At 40.7% G+C, this 21,633-nt stretch overlaps 1 protein-coding gene across 5 annotated transcripts; it reads right to left on the bottom strand.

The window, feature by feature from the left end:
* Window positions 1-1,429: 1,429 nt before the first annotated feature.
* Window positions 1,430-18,384, bottom strand: FBXO30 (F-box protein 30). 5 transcript variants are annotated; one of them, XM_069010438.1, is made up of 4 exons: window positions 18,213-18,384; window positions 13,577-13,681; window positions 5,142-7,224; window positions 1,430-4,313 (listed from the first exon to the last, which is right to left on the bottom strand). In XM_069010438.1, exons 3-4 carry the CDS (start codon window positions 7,206-7,208, stop codon window positions 4,110-4,112), a joined length of 2,271 nt encoding a protein of 756 aa, XP_068866539.1. In that variant the 5' UTR covers window positions 7,209-7,224; window positions 13,577-13,681; window positions 18,213-18,384; the 3' UTR covers window positions 1,430-4,109. The 5 variants fall into 5 exon arrangements, with proteins under 5 accessions (XP_068866539.1, XP_068866540.1, XP_068866541.1 ...); XM_069010439.1 differs by lacking the exon at window positions 18,213-18,384 and adding an exon at window positions 17,711-18,199; XM_069010440.1 differs by lacking the exon at window positions 18,213-18,384 and adding an exon at window positions 17,405-17,649.
* Between the last annotated feature and the right edge of the window lie 3,249 nt (window positions 18,385-21,633).

The following is a 21,633-nucleotide window of genomic DNA, read 5'->3' as shown; positions in this document are numbered from 1 at the left end:
ATCAAATACATACCTTGCATTCAGTAGAGAGGACTGCATTCAACTTAACTAATATTTGATTCAAGAATGCAAGCAGTGCTTGGAGACAGTTTACAACTAAAGCCCATTAAAGCACAAGTAGCAGCAGGAGTTGTTCTCCTATTACGGAAAAACTGATAAACCACCACTGAAACTGATAAACCACACAGCTGCAGCATGCACAAGTCAAACTCCCAGTATTCTCACACAGTGTCTAAGAAGAGTCTCTATATGCTGGGACTTGATGCCTGAGTTATTCTATCTCTTCATTCAGTTTCTCTCTCCAGTTTAGATTACTACTTCAATATTCACTACATGCCAAAAGGTCACAGTATGAGACTCCCATTCTTCAAACTCTGCTTTACATGCCATAACTTTTTATAAATCCTATCTGAATACTACTTTTTTCCTCAGTGCTGTAAACAACTGCTACCTTCTGCTCATCTGAAGATGATCAAAGCTGCCTGAACAGATATTCTGACTAAAGGAATTAAAATCTGATATTACAGCAGGTATTGAACTCTCCACTGAACTTAAATCTCATTTTAGAAAATTACATGCAGAAGAGTCAGGAAGACAGTTTCAGCACTAGTAATCTCAAAAAAACAACCTAAAACGTAGAGGCAAATCCTCTAGAATACTTTAAGCATCAAGGAAGGTAAAGTGAAAGAAAAATATTTCCTTACACAGCAGAATATCAAATCCAGTTATGGAGAGAGAAAACCAAAATGTGGTCTGTCTAAAAAGTGAAATAGTCACAAGTTTTTAAGGCTAAACTTAGTGTAGTATGGGTACCATTTTTATTTGTAAAGACTATTAGCATGCCAGTATTAGCAAATGCCAGGGCAAAATGTCAATTTCTGAGCAGTCTTCTATTTTAATTATGTTTTATGTTTTGCCATTCCATAAGCAAGCTGAAACACAACCATTATCTAAACACCCTACATTTTTGTTTCTGTACTATTCTAACCCACAACTTTCTACAGAAAACTTTACTCACGAAACAACACACTGAAAACGGTCTTTGCAAACCAGCAGCATATCATATTGATCAGATAATCTTTCCAATTTATTATTCAGAACAAACCTACAAGCTACAATATATGTCTTCAATGTTATGTACTCAAATCGTTAATTGTGGAAGGAAGTCTATGCTGCATAATAGACCAAAGCAATAGAAATGGGTAGATAATCTAAAAATGACTGACCAATCTTCATACTGAAATGAATGTGTAGAAATACTAATCACTTCCAAATTATCCAGTGTTTGAATGTTTGTAGATAGTTTCCTGTATGCAACTTTATTTTTTGAGTACTTACTGGAATCCTATAAGCAGACACTGAGCACCATGCTTGAACACCAGAAGGCAGGGGATATTTTCTTTAAAGAAAATACAGTCATACTAAAAGAGAAACTCCAAAAGTTTTATTAGAATTTCAACAGACATTGAAAAAAATATTGCATAATGATTGAAAACATAACATTTTAAACAAAGCAATGTGGTATCAAGTAAAAGAAAGACTGCAACAGCTGTCTATATATGCTGTATGGAACATGTACCAGGAAAGGGATATGACATATTTAAAATTCAAGGGCAAATCTGAACAAGTCACATTTTGATAGACTGACTATACACCATAGATGTTTTACAAACTGCATAGCAGTGTAAAAAAAAAGTTTTATCCTAAGTATACTGTATTCCTGCATTTGGAGCAGTTTACAAGGCAGAGATGTTGTTTACAACATTGATATTTTAATAGCTCTGGATTCTCATAAAAAATAAACTAATTTAACAAAAAAGCCTGTATCTACATTTGAAAATAAAAGTGCATGTATTGAGAAATAGTGTTATTTTTTAAGAAGAGTCTTAAAAAGTTCATTTTAATAGATCAACAATTGATGATACTTTAGATGCAGTTCTGCACTGTGCTACAAGCAAAGTTCTAACACCAGTTCCTCTAACTGAACATCCTCTTTCCTGTAAGCACCAAGACATGTGCCTGCCTGCTGTACTCATCAGGGTTCTGGGGAGTTACAAAGAATGTAGAGTACCAAAACCACCACATTGCTCACTAAAAAATACCAGTAACCCAAGACAGATGTTTTAAAGTAGATTTAGCCATAAATGCAAGCATTATCTCCTCAACATTCAGGATCCTTCCAGTCACACAAGTACTTTTAAACATTGGAGAGCAGCAGCAAGGAGCCATTAGAGCTAAAAGACAAGAACTGAAAGTCTCTCTCCTGCCTTGTACCAAAGAATTTGTGGGTAATGAGCACTTCAGTGCATTCCAAGAACTGGGCTGCAGGTGTAAGATTCCTACCTAAAACCCAGTTGGTATAGTCAGATCTGTACTTGAATCTAGATTCTCCCTTCCAGATAACTGTGGTAACAGCTAAGAATTACTGCAAATGTTGCTAACTTCTGTAGAAGGTTTACTCCTTTCTTCTCTTCAAACAAGAAAGAAGTTGTGGAACGAGAACACACAGTTTGAAGATCCAGGCAAAGCTTCTATTTGAGCTCTTATAATTTCAACTCATGGCACTGAAGAACTGAATTTTTTTTCTGGGCACCTGTAGCACTCTGAACAGCAAAAAGGCAGTGAATGTTTAGCTGGACTGAATCCAGAATGGGAAATGCACAGATACCAAAGTTGTGAAGTGCAGCCAGACTAGCCATAAACAAGTGTCCGGTACAGAAATTACAAGTAATAAATTTAGCCATTTTTGTAAACATCTCCTCCTTACTAATCTTTTTTTCCCTATAATGGAAATAGGTACTGTATTTCATTGTTCCAAGCTCTGGTCTGTTTCTGTTTTAGCTTTGTGGCACAGTTGCTAAGTGCAACAGGCTAGAGACACCGACAGGAATACAAACAAGTTGGAAAGTCAGTTCAAGTTATTACAGTTTTGCTATACCAGGCCATTTTTCATAGCGTGTATTCTCTGTTCACAAACGCTTTGTAGGATCTTTTTTTATGGAAGACTGGAAGCAAATTGAAGTTATTGGTTTAACAAATGTGGTTTAACGTAACATTTCTGATATGCCTTATGCAATTAACAAATCATGTCTCATCTTATGAAGATGATACATTTGCTATACATACCAGTAATTTAAAATGCTCCTTAAAAAAGCAGCATTTTTATAGACGAATTAACAGGAGACAATACTTCTCACAATACCATAGAACAAGTAAAGCCCTTTCATTAGCTGCGTTGCAAATTCATAACTGTTCATCACATACTTTGAACTTCTGACTTCTCAAGCAATTTAACCCTCAGCCAACTGCAGGACAAGGAAAAATTTTCTGAACATTTGACATTGATATCATTGTAGGTGCTAGAGTAAAAACTAGTATTCCATGGTTTTAGCTCTAAAAGTTTTGCTCCCAGAGTTCAGAAGAAAAATAGCAATTGTTGACATGTCAAAACAAAGTTGTACTAAAAATCAAGCTGCTGTAAATCTGAGTTCACTTAAATCATTCCTAAAAAACCTTTATTTTAAAAAAGCTGATCCTAGATCACTTGTTAACTAGGAAGAGCAGTAGAACACTGATTTCATGAGAAAAGATGTGCTTAAAAGCTGTGTTTGAGACATCTATTATAAAGTTTTGAATTCATCCTTATCTTTCAAATATTTGGATTATAATCTGTTAAAAAAAAAAAAAAAAAAAAGACCAGATACAGAAGGTACCAAATTTGGATAGGACTTTTCTCTCACTACAATTCAGTGTTTCCTATCCAAATGCAGATACCATTTAGAGGCCATTTTTGAAATGTTATCAGTCAACAGCAACATGGGCACCCGTGAATCAGAAAACACACCTTAGGATTTTGTTCTTAAATTATATAAGTTAGATAAAACTACCCTGTCCAGCAAGTTCCGAATTTTTCAAACGTTAAGGCAACTTTCATTACTTTCCAGCTAAACAGTACTATAAAAAATAAATGTCACTTCAAACCTTATATACACAGTGACAGAGTAGATTTAGCTAGAAAGTATCTTTAGTACATTAATAAAGTGTCTCATAATATTACCGAGGTTATATCAGGTGCTTGAGTGTGTGTGCAATTGGAGTGGCTGCAATACTTAAAGTACTGGTTTCAAAACAGAGCGCAGTGAACGTCCCTCCTTGGTGAGCTCTCGCGTCACACACATACATGGCAGCGGAACAGCCTCCTCTCTTCTCTCCACAGCATTGTAGCTACACTTCTTCAAGTGGTCAGCCATGCTCACGATGTCAGCAAACTTCCACTCATTTACAGTACAGAATGCTGTACTGAAGCGCCAAACCTAGAAAATAAGCTGCACTTAGGCTCACAATGTTTTAAGATACCTGAAGTCAGAGCAAGAAATTACATCTTTGTACTATAAAACTTTCAGGTAATGTTGTCTGTAATTCACACTAAAAATCAACACGACAAAAATATACCATACAGAATTTAGCATTGTCAGTCCCAGGCTGATTCAGGCTCCAAGAAACTCTGAACACTGGGAAGAAACACAGGCAATGTTTTTTGTGTCTACAAAATAGACACAATCAGAAATTAAATGACAAGGTATTGTAAGACCAACCACAACAATTTATTTCTTATCAACTTCTGCAATTCCAAATGAGTGTTGCAAATACTCTGCAATTTTGGGTGAGGAAAATGGTAAAAACTGTATTACACAAAGGTCATCCAAAGGTTTTAAATTATTTCAGTAAGGCACTCAGTACCAAGGCAATAGATAGGATATCAACAGGTTTGAAAAAAAAAATTGCTGTAAACACTACACAGACAAGAAAAGCAAACTTTGCAGGCAGCTTTCCCACTTCTATGGAATATTGATCTTAAAGCAAATCATAAGGTAATCTTTTAACATTTTAAAATATTGGAAAAAACAGAAGTAAATTTACAATTTTAGCAAAAACTAGACAGACTCTACTTCTACTTCTCCAAGTGCAGAAAAGACTGAGACAACCTGCAGCAATTTTCACTTTTTCTATACAACAATCTCTTTCTTGAAGGGTTATTATACCAAAATCCAGTAGTAACAGATACAATATTAAGAGAAAAAGCAGAAACAGGACCAATACTTTCCCTTTCACCTTCAAGATAAAAAAAACCCCAAACTTACCTTCTCCTTTACCTGCCACGAACTTCCTTCTGGGTACTTTCTCTTCTCCCAAAGCAGTATCACCATTCCACGTGCTTGAAGCAAGCTTCCACATACATCTCTCATTAAACGTGACACTCTTGAAAGCTGACACAAACTAAAGCCATCTAGAAAGCTAGCAATGTGCTGCAGCACCTCAAAAGGTAGACTACTCAGATGATCATTGTGTAGTCCAATTAAGCAGCTTTTTGCTGGTTCTACTAATACTGTGGATATACAAGGCTGAACTCCAAATGACCTTAAGTGGCGGTCATGAATAATTTTTGCCCCTTGTGTTGAAGGGCAAAACCTTCGTTGAGAATACGTACACCCATAATATGCCAAAGGACACCTCTGCTCCATCCAGCCATTAAGGCCAGCATGAATGTCTCCATGCACATTCTTAAAATGCGATGAAAATTCATTCCTTCTAAACAACTGTCCACAAACAAATGTAAACATTGAACGCTGTTTTGTTTGGTATCTAGCCACATATTCCAATACCAAATCCAATCCAAGTGTCTGGAATGGACTTGGATTTGAGAGCTGTGGGTTGGCATGATCACATGCAGAAGCTGAAGCTATTTCCCCCACCATTGTATTTGTGGCCAGTATAGCAGATGGGAGAGAAAATGTTTGGGTCCCAAAGTCAACGTGATACACATCGACAGCGCGACTTTCTGATATCCCCCTACCTCCAGGAGAGTCTCCTAGGCAAAACAACAGAGCTGCAGTGATTAGATCAATTCCCTGAAGACCCATAGGATCTTCTGTTATCTCCAAATCTGATGTATCAACAGCTTTGTCTTCTTTTGGTGTTGACCAATAGTGGTTAACAAGGAATCTGTATGATTGATGCCGTAAAAAAGCATCTATGTTTCTCAATCTTTCTTGCTCCACTTGTCTCTCTAACATTTCTTCTTCATGAGCATTATGGGGAAGTAGTACATGATTAACATTGCCATTAACTAAGTGATCAGCTGATATTACTTCAACTTGTGCTGTTACAGGGAAGGAGCTGCACGACTGTAATGCTTCATCATCATGAGATGCAGTACATTCACCATTTGCTACACTGGACGGTTTTGAATTAGATACACCAAGATCTTCACTGTGGTCCAACACCTTTGAACATTCATTTTCTACATGAAAGCCATTACACAAAAGTGAGGAGTTACTGAGGTTTAGATTTAAGTCATGGTTTTGCACTACATCACAACAAATATCACTAGAACCATTTTGCTCCATTTGTGAATTTTGACTCAGGCTATCAAAGTTAATTCCCCCAACTGCTCCTACATTATCTTCATCTGGATTTTCAGAGTCAGACTTTTTATCCTGAATAATGCCACTAGAAGCTTGTTCTTTAATCTTGGGATCTTCTTTCATTTCATGTGGTGAAATGCAGAGGTTTGAACTTAACATACCAATGTCCCTTGTAGCAGTGTTCAGGATATCCAGAGCAGCAGCTAAACTCCTCGTTGTTTCTACAGTAGCTTGATAAAGTGCACCATAGGACTCTTCATCTACAGGCATCAAGCCATTGGTATGCACTGTATCAGGGGCACTTGATTTGACAGAGGTTTGCTCTCTAGATTCTGGTATTTGATCACCTGCTTTTGACATCATAGTTGCTACTTTAAGTGATTCTAATAACATGCGCTGGTCTTGAAGAGCTAAAGCCATATCTAGCTGCTCCACTTCATCAACATCTTTACTCAGGTTTTCATAAGATTTTCGGTCAGCATAACTGACTGGCCATCTATTCCACTCCATGGTACAACATACCACACTTGCAGGACAAACTTCTAGATGATCAGCAATTTTATTTCGGGCTACTATGAAGGGACATCCAAAGCCACTATTCAAACAAGGCACTCTTTCAAGTGGACATAGCATGCGATGTTCCTCAGCTTTACATGAGTGAAAAACTGCTCCACAAACCAAGGGGCAGCCAATCAAATCACAGGAAATGCCCGGCTCTGGTCTGGTCATACAGCGACGGCTGACACAGTTCACACAGTGTAAGTGTTGCTGATGTTCCTCCATGATTGTAAATCCAATTCTGAGCAAAGAGAAAGGAGACAACAGCACAGAATGAATATTAACTCAATATTGTTAATATTTACTAGCTACTATTTGCAGTTTTGCATCCTTGGTCAGTTGACATTCTAAGAAAACAAGTGTGTAACACCTTATTTCAAAGAAATGGTGCTTAAAAGTTCATCTGAAAATTAAAAATACACATTTGTATCAGAGTTCAGAACACAGTCTACACGTTTATTTACCAGGCCTAATATATGCAACTTAAGTAAAAATGTTGTATAATCCTTCACTCTGGAATAGCCCTTTTTCCCTGCCCATTGCAAATAAATCATTCCATGAAAAACAAAGCATTACCTTTGACTATATAGCCTACTACCTAAAATCATAAATGATACAATTGCACAGAGTACAGAGACGAAGGAATCCAGATTCATCCTGATGTCCGTCCAATTCTCTAAATTAAACAGAGGCAACCTGTTTCCCAGGCTACCTGCTACCACCTAAGCTGCTGGCACTCTCTTCTTGCAGTTCTGTTTAAGGCAATCTGCAGCCTTCAGTGAGTATCTCAATTCCCTGTCATGTGCCATTCTCTCCCCACTCTGTGCTTCTGACAGACTGCAGTCCTTTACAACAGCTCTTCACTCTTTTTCTTCATCTATAGCCTATAGCCCCTCCATTTTCTACAGTCGTTGTTGTACAAGGGTAGCAATTATACTACATAATTACACTACACATTAAATAAGTCCTTTTATTTCACTCAAACCATTTACATAAATCTTAAGTTGCCAACATGGTCCTATCTATATGTCCAGTTCAACCCACAAAAGGTAATTTTTTAATGCATCCTATGGCTGCCCTGATCACAATACCAGCAATTCAAAGTGTAAGGATATCAACAACTCTACATAACAAGGCCAAACAGCAATAAAAATCAAAATACATATACATCCATGGTGCAATCTATAACAACACACTGATACCAACAAAAAATTCAATTCTTTGTTGTGGCATGGAAAAATAAATAAAAAAGAAAGAAAAAAGAAAAAAATTAGAGTAAACTTTGTGTCTTTGTACCATACTTTGAGAAAGTCTGGAACTGCTCTTTAGCTGGAGTGCAGGCCCACACAAGTTACCAAGCTCTCCCCTATGCTCTTACAAACTCCTTCTCGGAAGTGATACCAGTAGGGATTGAAGTTTAGAGGTATCACAGAATGGCTTGCACAAAGCAAAATCTCAAAAATACTGTTTCAAACATACGTTGCTCAGTTCCATCTTTTCCTTACTCCTGACCCTCTAGGCATTTTCTTGAGAAATAAAATGCTCAAGGAATTTAAGATTAATAAAAATGGTTCCTTATTCTGCTAACAAGTGCTCTCACACATTGTCTTTAGACTAAACACTTCAGTTTACATGCATTAAACCTTCTTAAATTAAAATTACTCTAAACTATAAAAACAAAACTGCTTAGTATCATTCCTTCTCTTCAAACTGAAGGTAAAAGGAAACAAAAGTGCCTTTTAGACACTCCACTTTAAGTAATTTAAAGCATTTAAATAGAAATCTGTGTGACACTTCACTCACTTGTATTCTTTTATAATGCTTTGAAACTCATGCCAACTTTAAGTAGCAATCAGTGCTCATCCCCCATCCGTCGTAATTTGGATAACTTAAATATTTTAGCCACCCACTCTCCTGAACACTTTTAACTAAAAAACATATGTGCTACACTTAGCAGGCAAAACACAGCTGAATTTCCCCCACCATACCTTAGCATTTATATACTGAGTTACAGTAAGTAATACTGAGTAAGTTTCGAATAAATTGTCAAGTGTATCAGTCACTGGACTCAGTGACTGACTTACTCAACATTCTTGCAAACCTCTCTGGCACACAACCTGTTTTCAACTTGCAAATTAAGTCAGATGGAATTTACTACAAAGAGATGAAACATGTTCAGTAAAGAATGAAAAAATTATTTGACTTCTCTGAAGATATTTTTGGTTCTTGCAGCAAAGCCCTCTCTGAGTAATCCTTGCCAAATACCGCAGCCTGTTGCTAGGCCAAAGAAAATCTCAGAAATTGCCATCACTACTGAAACCAAAATACTTCTCCTCAAGTCAACAGGTGAGCAGAGATCAAAAGGAAGCTCTCAGGTTATGTGTGTATTTTAAAGTGCATAAGACAAAATGGAAATAGCACTGAAAAAGACAATTGCTCGTTTATAATGCCAGGGCCTTTACAGAGCCCAGCCCCTGCTTCATCTATCTAAGCAGAGTCCTGTTGCTCCCATAAAACAACAGCCTGCTCACTTCAAGCTGGCCAGAAGTGAGCCACTTGGAGAGCAGCACGTGGGTGCGTTAGGGGCAGGAGTACCTATGACTCTCTTAAGATGGGACAGTGTGTTGCAAACTGGGCTCAGCTGCACAGGTCACACCTACCTGTGAGGGTAACCGAGATGACCTCTGCCTCACTGTGGGGGTTATGGATGCTCTCACCCTATCAAGCGGCTTCACCATCAACTTGACAGGATCCCAGGTGAAAAGAGGGCACTCATGTCATGAGCTGCCAATGCCCTCTACCCACAGGGTGAAAAAGCTGGGTACAGTGTGACAGCAGCCTGGGGAGTAGTGCTGTCAAGACTCAGAGGATGCCCACAGGAGCGGGCGTATTCCTCCACAGCAGCAAGGGCAGGCCTGGGCTGCCCTTTGCGCTGCCACCGCACGGCTCCGCGCTGGGCACGTAGAGTGGGTGGAGGCACACATCCATTCCAGACCCTCATGACTGGCTGCAGCCCATTCCTTATCAATTGTGACACTTGGACTTCAGTGGGAATTTCACATCAACACCATCAATCATGTCAAGATGTGTCTCATGACAGCAATTTGGGCCAAAATTTTACTGATTTTGAGCAAGGCAGACAAGCCGCCTTCACTTAACCCAGAAAGGGGACATATGTCAATTATGTTGGAAAAATAGCACACACTGCTAAGCCAGCACTATTCTACTGCTTCTAGGCCAAAGCTGGCTCACATGCAGCAGCTCAGAACACAGTCAAACTGAGCTCGTGTTTGCCTGCACCATTTCTGTAGACATAGCCTAAGTTAGTCAACCATCATTAAATACTATCTTTAAATAGCATGAGCTTACACAGAACATTCTATTAAGACAGTAAAACATCCTCCTCCCCAGCACACTATCTTGGTCTTTAAAAGTCAGATTGTGAAACCTGAGTTGCACAATGATACTGGCTTTTCTCAGGTTCCTGAACTCCTTTCACACATAATATTCAAAACTTTATTATTTCATATAAGCAAATCACATTTCAAAGTAAGAAGGAAACCAAATCTGGTGAAAACATCAAGTATCACCAACAGACAGTGTATGAAAGACAAAGCTGACACTAAAACCCCAAGTCTTATCAATAGCTAGATGCTAATTTGCTCTGTAACAGATGCTTCAGGTTGTTTTCATCAAGAAACAGTTATGCATAAAATCAATTAAATAGCTGAAGTAACTTATGCTCTGAGTTTCTATAAATAAGAAACTGGTCACCAAGAAGCCTGATATTAGCTGCCATTTATCTTAAAATTCAAATCCTTTGTCTCATTATCTAAATATATAATTTGAAATATCTTCAGACATCCATAGACCTTCAGCAGAACATTCACTAAAATTCTGCGTTCTGCTTACAAGCTTTAACTCCTCAGCACCTGCTGCAAAACTTCAATTTAGTCAGAATGTCACATTTTATTTATAGGTTACTACAAAGTCTCTTTAAATGTATGAAATGTCCTTTTATGCATTTTTAATTTTAATACTTGAGCTTCAAACTCAACAGCTGTTTTGGGCAGTCATGAGTTCCTAAACTGCTTGAACTACTTAAGGTTTCTGATATAATTCCATTCTTAAATTGCCAATTATTTCCAAAGGAAAAAAAACAAATGCCCCTATCAAACTGGTGAAATAAATGGATAAGACCTCAAGAATTAGCACACTGATTAATCAGCAAATGGCCATGACTCACTCTATTTTGTAAGCTAACTTTGTAAACCGCAGAACTTAGCACCTCTTTCATTCAGAGATTAAGAGCATTCACATATTAATAATTTCCCATTAAAGAACCATAACCAGTATATCATCAGTACTATACTGAGAACAAGAACTACCCTCTTCCCAAATATTTCCTTGTAAGGATAAAAAACTGTTGGGTAAAGGGGAGATAAAGAACATTTTCGCTAGAGGTAACAATGTCCTTTCATTTTCTCTAATACAGCAAATTGAAAAGGCTAACAAAGAATGTCATTGCTGACCTAAAGAAAAATACCTGTCATTAAAGCATGTACCAATAATATTTACAGTGTTTATATCCCACTGTGTTCCTTGTCACAATATGGTCAGAAGACAGTGTCAGATCAATGACTACAGCAGGAACCAACAGCTGTCCTTTTCTAATAGTGTAGTGTCAGCAACCAGCTTCAGTTCCTTCAGTCCAGGGTGCCTAAGTACACACACTTGACTGTTACTAGCAGAGAAACCTAAAAATACATCCCGTTCCAGTGAGGTGACCACTGCTCTCAGAATTTGTGCAATCACTTGATGTTATTGTACATACTATACAGTCAGCTGACCAAATCAGCCAGAACATGCCTTGAAAATCTGTCATAATTAAAAGGATTAAAATTCCAGCTGCTACAGCCACATGATTTCCAGTTGCTGTTGTAACACAAACATTAAAATAGCATAATAAGAGTTTCAGACTCACACAGTGTTTCTGCTGCAAGTGCAAGCTCTCACCTTCTTCTATACCACAAAAACACTATCCTTATTATTATCAAACCCAAAGCCTGCTTGCTCACTCTCTCCTATAGGAATTCTTTGGGGCCAGTAAGACAGGAAATCACAGCGACCATTACTGCTATTGGAGGCCTCCATTATTCAGCCACCTTTTATTCACCAAACCTATAAAGCTCAACTACTTTTGAGGTTTTTCTATCAAATTCAACTGAATAAGCCAACAGGTTCTTCAATTACTGCTTCAAGGATGTAGAAGACTAGAGACACACAAGCTGTACTACAGGTTTAAACGCCCAGGAGCATCCAAATCCACCCACAAGCAAATACATGCAAACCATACAAAAAAAATCCCTTTTGTTTTGGACACTGTAGAAATGACAGCTGTATTTCTAAATCTTCCATCTTTTATGCAGGTTTCTGTCAGGAGCTTCTCTTTCAGATGCCAAACTTAAATTCTCAACCTTAGAAGATACTAATTACTGCCCCCCACCCCTAAGTTCATCAGGACAACCCTGATTTCTGTTACAACAAGGCAGACCAGGAAAACTAAAACTATATTCAAAACAGTTGGATGAGTGTTCACTGCATTTTCAAACATGAATTTATCCACAACAAAGATGAAAGCATCTTCCTTGGCTGGTAGTGACTGCACATACTACACATACTAGAACGAGTCTACATTAATTTATTGTTGATCACTGAAAACACGAGAAGAGCTCCAATTACTAAAGCCCAAATGACTATATAAGTAGGATGCAACTTCAACCACTATCATCATAGTCTACAGCTATTATTATGTACTACACAAAAGTGGAAGAAAAAGGTTATCCTCAAAGCATGGCTTTTTGTTGCAAGAATAAAAACCTCAGGGGGACACATACTTCCGGAAAGATTATAGTTTTATCAGTGGTCTAGCATCAAAGGAATATATACTAGCTACTTTTTTAAGCACAAATCAAAATTACCTATCCACCTCACAAAAAAAAAAAAAAAAAACAGACCAAAGAAAAGAAATCTCTAACTACAGCAGAAATAATGAGCACTGGAATTACAGGGAAGTGCAACCATTTTTATGCCAACCTTATAAAGAAGACTTTTCCATGTCTTCCCCTGCCCCAAATATCCTTTCTTTTTAGTGGCAAACCATCTTCCTACCATTCAGAGAATACAAGGAGATTACTTCCTCCCAAATCATTGCAGCCAATAAAAAGAATAGAATTCAAGGGGAAAATGACCCAAAGCAAAACACTGCTTTGACTGAAGTGGACCTTCCACTGATGCCCTACGTGTCTGGCTTTGTTCTATTTTAGAATAGAAGCTCTGATGAAATGACAGAACACTTTCTCCTATCCCTGTTAAACTCAGTTAAAGGAATGTTAAAAATCAAAAGCAAAACTACTAGGCTTTTCTTTAGAGTACTTTTGTGACAGATCTGCCATGCATTCTTGCTTCCTTGACACATTCCCCAGAGAAGAAACCCAAAGACCTCAATGTGCCCTTGGCCACACACTGACACAGGACAACCGCACAAGGAACAGCTACACTTGCTGCATGGCTCAGGCACAAAAGCACTCTACCTGTTGAGATGGTGACAGGGCAGAATCAGCTAGAGAGCCAGTAGATTTCATGTGTAAAGCACTTCTGAACTTGAACACAGTGTGACTCCTCGATTGCTGCAGATTCTGCAAGAAATGAGATCAGAAGTAAGGTTTCATTTCAGGTGTAGACATTGCTTTCCATATGTACAACCCCCTGAAAAGGCCATGTTCTTACACTATCTGGGGCTACAAACATTGAATTTTTTGTAGCTTTTATGGGAATATAAAAAAGTTTTTAATAAGACTTCCCAAGCACAACCTAAGTTCTGTCATTTTAGCATACTGCTAGCTGTTAGTCACACTGGATGGTAACCTAATTATATTTAAGGCTGTAAGAGATTATTAGAAGTTATTATTCTGACCTACTGCACTTAATCCACTGCTCTGACCATTTCACAAAAAAAACCAAACTCGAATGAAAGATTGCAACAGATGGAGAACTAGAAAAAATAAATAAAGTTTGGTTCTTTTACAACCTGCATTTTAGTCTAGTTAAAATGTGTCCATCATCAGTCTTCATACATGGGAACTTACCAAGCAGTTACTTACTATTAAAAAGCTTTTTACTCTAACAGGATGGTTTTCTATTCTTTCATGCCCAAGGATTATCACTAAAACTTAAGAGAGGTGAAACTGAGGTGATATGCACAAAGGAACAATGACATTCTTATCCCAGTACCAACTCACAAATCCTCCAGAAAAGCAAAAAAAATTCCTCAGAAACCAGAAACAGAACTACTGGAAAAAAATAATGCATTCTGTATTACAGTAGGTAGTTTTCACCACCCAAAAGAAACCAAAAATAAACCCTTCTTACGTAATATTTTAATTCATACATGCTGCTGCTGAAGAATTCCTGACCTCTGCATACTTACAGAAATCAGGCCAAACATCTCATTAATATACTGTTTCAGGTCTTACTACACAAGTTTAACCAGGTCCCATAGCAAAATGAGAAAACAGCTTTAAAGTAAATAGACTATGAAAGCAACTTCTCTCCAACATCCTACACTGAAGTGCAATCTCATGTATTCTGTACATATCAAGTTATTTTTTCTGTTAAAAATACACTCTTGTTAGTAGACAATGGCCTAATACACACCAAAACAGACAGCACCCAAAAAAAATTAACAGACATCCCCACATAGATACCTTATCAGATTACACTGAAGTAGAAATGATGGGAGTTTGTCCCAAAATATTTTGAAAAATTTGAAGTAAAACAATATTATAAGACAGACAGTTTTAACAACTTTATTCTATTTTCAGGTATTTCCCTTTCTTATCAAATGAAAGGCACTTTTTGCAGCAGCAGTTAGGCTTTTCCCCCTTCCAAGCTGCTTGGTTTTAAAACCAACAAAACAGAGACAAAAAAAATAAACAGTAAAAAAAATAGACAGTTTTAAATAAAACTATTGTCTAAACAAAACCTCACCTATCTCAAATAGTTGATGACAGAAAGCTGGGAATACATCTCATAGTGAGCATGTTATACCAGCTATTTCAATATGTTTCTAACATGAATGAAGAACTGGAATACAAGAACATCTTCACTACAAGTTTGTGCAGGGTTTTAGGACATACAATGATTCATCGATTTGTTATCTCTGATATCATTTAGACTGCCTTTTCCAAATGTCAACAGGCTTGATGCTATTTCTTTTTGCCCAAAGACTCCAGCCAAACGATCCTATCCAAACACATTCCTTATCTGGTGACAATAGTGACTCAGCCAAAACAAGATTTTGTAAGAGCATTAAAGCTTTGTCAATAAAGCACACTTCTATAAAGATCCTATTTGCAATGAATCTATCACACCAACAAATTTCTCTGTCAAACAGGACTTTTGGAAAACTACAGTTTGTACTAGAGATGTTTCTAAATAGACAAACAAAAGCCTGAACTTCAACAAAACACCACTCTTCCAGCACCTCTGTAGCCAAGTCTGAACCAGGTATCACAATCAGCCTGAAACACTACCTAAAGTTTTACATGAACAGCTGTAACTACACCACTCAGAAATTTACCTCGCTATGCCTCTCATTCTCAAGCCTTATGTTTAGACCTATCTTTTTTTTAATCACGATTTCACATTAAGAGCTTAGATCAATGTTGGACATTTGGTAAGAAACAGCACAATCTACTCAACTGGATGTTCTACCGACTGCAGCCGTTTGCAGGGTACTGAAGCTTCAAACAGCATTAACAGATTACTATAAAGTTGTAACAATACACCAAGTGTCACATCAGAAACTATTAAAAACAGTAGCTTGCAAAGTAAGTCAGAATCTAGAGCTCCCTTGCCATTTCAACTCTCTTGGCCTGTTTCAGAACAGTTTATATGACAAAACTTTTCAGTCTTCTGCCTTCGTTCAAATATTGAGACTAGACAGTGTCCGGACATTTCAGACAGCTTACACAGATTTCTCTGCAACCATCAATAATGTAAATATTTGTTTATTTGTGGTCTGTTCAGGAATACTTACCACCCCTTATACAATCTAACCATCTCATCAACAGATACATTATTTTTATTCTTATTATGCAGATAAGGAAACTGAAGGGAAACTGTCACCAGTACAATGATGACTATATATGATTCCCTGCTCCCATCTCTATACCACTGGATCTCAGTGCCAGAGGCAAACAGCATTTGCATCCTTTTAAACAGAGCCCACCAAAGAAACAGGTCTATCGATATGAGGAAAATTTTGTTACTTTTAGTTCAATTGGATTGAATGCAAAACAGGGATTTCTTAACACAGCTGAAATCTGCAACAGCTACAGGAACTCATCTGACGACTAATAAACATATGCTTTCTTCTTCACAAAGTTGTAGACTACACCCTCTGTTGTAGACACTCTTTATGACCTAAAAACCTGGCTGTCCAAAACCATGCAGAAATCTTGTCCAGAAAGTTTCCAACCAGATACTGCTTGTTAAACGCAGCACTTATTTTGCCCATTAGACTTCTAACATCAAAGTAGGAGGCAAGGGAAATATAATCCAAATTTGAGAAGTTAATTGAGTAAATGCAGAATTTAATGCACAAGAAAGAATGTTCAGGCAGCGGAGTAAAAACACTGCTTTTGCCTAACTTTTGCCCATTCTGCTGGGATTCTCCTGTTCTCTAACATCTTCTAACTTTGGAAAAAAATGAGACAAGAGACCCCAAAAAAGTCTCAGCTTGCCATACAATCCCAACTCACCCTCACTAATCTATTTCTTCTCTTGATGAAACTTGACCACTATGGAGAAATTACACACAGATATTTACATGCATACAGAGTATGCATGCAGGAAGACAGAGTAAAGCTGCCAGTGCATTTTTCAGTACTGCAGGTATTCAACTTGCTTACCAACAAAGTTCTTCTAATACTTCTGGGAGAGGGGTGCAGAGGGGAAGGTCATAAATACCTAACATCCTCATCAAATGGGATGCACGAACCTTAATCCCCCAAATCACAGCACAAGTTAAGGTGTATCACATCAACGTGCAGCAGAAGGCAGCAGGTGTCCAGGTGAAGGACTTAACCATCAAGTATTCCACACCAATTAGAGAAAGCAGAAGTAACATCTTGCCTTAAGTGCTAGCACAAGCAAGGTGAGGCTGTTACTTCTGGGGTACTGGGTTTGGACTAGTATGCTAACAAACACTTATCTGGCATATCAACACCATAATCAGCAAAAGGGAAACATGGATTATGAAAAGCTCCTCAGCCAAATCCGAGTAGAGCTTTACAGAACAAAAGAAAGCCACCTCACCAGCCCACAGGTTATTTCCCTTAAGAATTCTGAAGACCTACTGCGAACAACAGCGACGCTAGAACTTTTGGAAGTGAGGCCACACAACTGTTCCAATACGCGAGCCGTTGAACAAGCTGCTGTCATCTCCCTGTATGTTTCTGATTGCCGACCCGTGGGGTTACAGGAGTACAGCCACACACTCCTCTTTACCTTCATAAAGGAGAGAAACAAAGGCTCCACCGCACGTCAAAAAACTGCCATTAAAAAAAGGAACTGCGAGACAAAACACCACCTCTTACATAGTCTGAGCACATCTACTCGAAATAACACAAACACGGGGGGTTAGAGAAGGATTGGAGCAATACCTCTGGATTATCTGCTCTCTTCCCCCTCCTTTCACGCAGAAAGGCGACTCTTCGGCTGCGGTCTCCACAGCCCCAGGCAGACGCCGGCCCTATGCCCTTCCCACGTGCTATCGCGACACCCCGACAGCGCTGGCAGCACGGCGGGGTCAGAGGAAGCGGCCGCGGCAGAGCTCAGTCCGCCGCCACCCGTGGGCCGGCGCGGGGGCGGGGCGGCAGCAGCCACCCTACATGGCCCGGCACGGCCAGCACACAGCCGGCGCTGCGGGCCCCGCGGGGCACGGGCGAGGTGGAGGCGACGCCGCCGGAGCCGCACACCGAGCTCTCCGCAGCCTCTTCCCGCCGCCACCTGCCAGGGGCGGCGGCGGGGAGACGCCCCCGGGCGCTCGGGCCCCCGCCGGGCCGCCATTTGTTTACCGCCCGGCTGCCGGGCAGCGGGCGCGGCCCCAGGCGGGACGCAGGGCCCGGCTCTCCCCGCCAGTCGCGGACAGCAGCGGCGGCTCACCCGTCTCCGTCGCTCCGCAGGCAGGCAAGCAGGCGCGGGAGCCTGCGCTGCACCTCGCCCCTTCCCCCCGCCGGGCTCCGGCCGCCGCCGCCGCGCACGGTCCGCTTCTCTTCGCTTCGCTTCGCTCCGCCTCTCCCGGCCCGGCCTCGCCGCCCGCGGGGCTCCCGGCGCGGCCCCGCTGCGGCCGCGCCCCCGCCGGCCGCGCGCGCGCGTGCCGGAGACAGGGCCAGCGAGCGCGCGCGGGGCGGGGCGGGGCGGCCGGGGGGCGGGGCCGAGGCGCGGGAGCGCGCGCGCGCCGGCGGGGCCCTTTCCCCCGGCGGCGGAGGGGGCGGGCGCCCGGATGTCGCGCGCGCTCCCCGGTGCCCCCGCGCGCGTGCGTGCAGGCGGCCGCCGGCGGGGCCGGCAGTGGCGTGGGCGGCCGGGAGGGAGCGGCGGCCTCGGGGCTCCGGGCCTTGCCCTGCCGAGCCGGGAGCCAGTCCCCGGCCGTGGGGACACTGCTCCTGCAGCTCTTCCGAGTCCCCCCGGGGTTCGCCACCGGCGGTGGCGCGGGCGGCGGGCACAGCGAGAACGGCTGCTGTCTTGGGTCCAGATAGCCGCGCTCCGCTCGCCTGGGGCTGGATCACCAGCTTTGGTTCCAGCATAGATCCAGCACCACCACAATCCATCCCGTAACCAAAGTCACCCTTTCTGGGCCTCTACAGACGCTGGGCCTTGCTAAAGCTGTCACCTCAACAAAACCTTTCCTGCTAGCCATCACAGTACGCCTTTTGGTGTTACTGGCAATGCTTCTCTAACACTTTTCTTGGAGTGTGTTACAGTTACGGTCCAGAACTTTCTTGCCAGAAACTTGGCCATGCGCCCAGAGGTGCAGGTTATTGAGCCTTCCTTTGGAGGTTCTGCCCTTCAGCCTATGGAAGCCAGTACTTTAAGAGGCTGTAGCTAGGTAGGAATTATACAGGGTGTTACCCCTGTAAAGGTTCTTATTCCTGATATGCATGCCATGTTTTAAGGGACTGCAGTGTGTCTTACAGTCCTGAGGAAAAACAGTTTGACCACGCCTTTTTTTCAGAAGGAAAATACTAAAGGTAGAGATAGATATGTCATGGCCACAGAATATACGGAGCCGGGAGATTAGTTTGTTAATTCACAAGAAAAATTATTCTTTCTTTAAACTTCCAGGAAAACCTTGTTGGCCTGCTCCCGGTTTCTGAAGACCTTATTTCCCTGCCATCTGTGTAGATTTCTGATGGGGAGAGGTAATGCATGTTTAAGAGCTAGCCACATCGATCCTTTTAAGCCTCTCAGCATCTCACCCATGTGTGGTGGGGAGTAACTAAAAATGTGACTGTTGCAAGTTTGGACATTTATCATCTTAGAAGAGTCTTTCTTACTCTAAGAATAAGAGAGTATGAAAGATGTAAGTAATCATTGTCATGTTAGCTATGTAGACATAACGTAAGATGACCTTAATATTGAGGCATCATTGCCAGCACTTCCTATAATAAGCACTCTCAGATTTGCCCCGCCCTTACATGACAGCCTTGGTCTTCCTTGATCCTGAGTACAGGCCCTTTTTTCCCTCATAGGTTTGATTATAGGATCAGTATATAATAATTAGCCAAGTGAACTCCAGAAGATGGTAGGGATTGGCACTGTGACTCAGAGAAGCCAAGCAAAGTCATTTCATCTGCTCAGCAGACAATTATATAAATTGCTGGGCAGAATCCATGTAGACAGTCACTGGTTTTCAAGACCTGCTTCTTACTGGCAATGCCTGCTGTGGGACAGGTGAGGTTACTGCGCTGCTTACTCTCACCATAGTGGAGTGTGCTCACTGGCTGGCTGAGGTATTAATTACACGGGGTGTTGCAGTGCTTTTGTCACGGGCTGCCTCTGTGCTGGAACTGGGCTTCTATGACAGAAGTGGGGCTTTTTATTTTAATTGCTTCTTTTGAGTGAGGAGAGTGAGTTTCTGTGGCTTGGACTTCTGTCCTCATACCTCAGCTGAGACTTCCCTGGTCATTCAGGGAACAGTCTGCTTCTTCTCTAGTGCTTTGGTGCATCTACTTGCTCATGGTCCCAGAGCTATCCCATTGTACCCCCCCCAACAATCATCATCATTCTCATGAACTGCTATTTAAGGTAAACAGGCAAGTTTTAATCATACAATTTGGCTTAGTACCATTGATCTACAAGCCAGGAGGTCTTTGAGGATTCACTGGGTGAACCCCTGAAGGGGTTATTTTCTACTGGCTTAAATCCAAAATGACTGAAACTTCATTCTGGTTGCTCATGAATGGAAAATGAATATCCATGTCTGGTCCACTATTGTTCTGTACATGACACTGTCACTGAAGCCAACAGGAGAGTGAAGTGTAAATTCATTCTTGAGGCAGTGTGATTTGTGTCTTTCCCCTTATCTGAAGCAAAGTCTATGTCAAATGCCTAGGCAGTTGCTGAGGTGTGCAAACAGTCTCCTCTACGTGGGTGATTGTGTGTGAAATAAACCACATTTACTCCTAAGGTTGCAGGCAGTGCAATTTGTTTGCTGTCACTTTCTACAAAATGTGAATTATTTAACCATTTTCTAATTTCAAATTCAATCTATCACAGTAACTTTTTACTGATGGGTATTTATGTCTGGAAGTTCTTTCGATGTGGAGATATAGAGCGGGAAAACAAATTACAAGTGTTTCCGAAATGCATTTGCAAGTAGATTTACTAATGCATGGGCGTTCGTATTTAGCAGTGTGTAAAAATAAACAGCTGAGATCTGCCCACAAAGCCACATACGCAATTTGCACTGCACAGCTTTGACAGCAGGATGTTTCCAAACAACAGAGACCTCAAAAGAAGTTTTTTGCAGCTCTTGAGCTTGTGTTTTCAACCTAGGCCCATCAAGACGTCTGATACTTACTTTAATGCCTTTATGGTTATACCTTTTCAAGAAAAGCCTCTCCTCTTTCACAAGGTACTTCATCTGCCATTAAAGAAAAGGCCAGTAAATAGCCTAGAGACTCGAAGTAGAATAAGTTATCATAGTAATCTCTTTACTAAAGCTTTTTTATGGTAGTAACAGTTGATATTTTAGAACATCTGGAACATTGATTATACAAGAAGCTGCTAGATAAGCTAATGAATTTGGGGGTTTTATCTTTTTTCATCATATTCTGTCTTTGGCATAAGAAGGGATTTTGGTAGGAAAATCTACCCTCTGAGGTCAGATGTTTCTGTTGTCAGCATGATTGCCCACCTACCTAGTTACAACCACTGTGATGGGTGGTTGCTACAGATGTTTTGTGGGAATTCTTGGTCCTCTGACTCAGGTATTGGGATATAAATACCTTCAGAATCGCAGAGTGGTTGGGGTTGGAAGGGACCTCTGGAGACCATGTAGTCCAGCCCCCTGCCAAAGCAGATT

Source organism: Aphelocoma coerulescens, chromosome 3 (assembly GCF_041296385.1).
Source record: "Aphelocoma coerulescens isolate FSJ_1873_10779 chromosome 3, UR_Acoe_1.0, whole genome shotgun sequence".
NCBI lineage: Eukaryota > Metazoa > Chordata > Aves > Passeriformes > Corvidae > Aphelocoma > Aphelocoma coerulescens.
The sequence above is the reverse complement of the archived record's forward strand: the minus strand, read 5'-3'. Positions and strand labels throughout refer to the sequence as shown.

Coding starts and splice junctions, on each gene's coding strand:
- FBXO30 (XM_069010438.1), bottom strand. CDS start 7,208: ATGGAGGAACATCAGCAACACTTACACTGTGTGAACTGTGTCAGCCGT. Junction 4,314..5,141: donor CGTGGCAGGTAAAGGAGAAG/GTAAGTTTGGGG, acceptor CTTATTTTCTAG/GTTTGGCGCTTCAGTACAGC.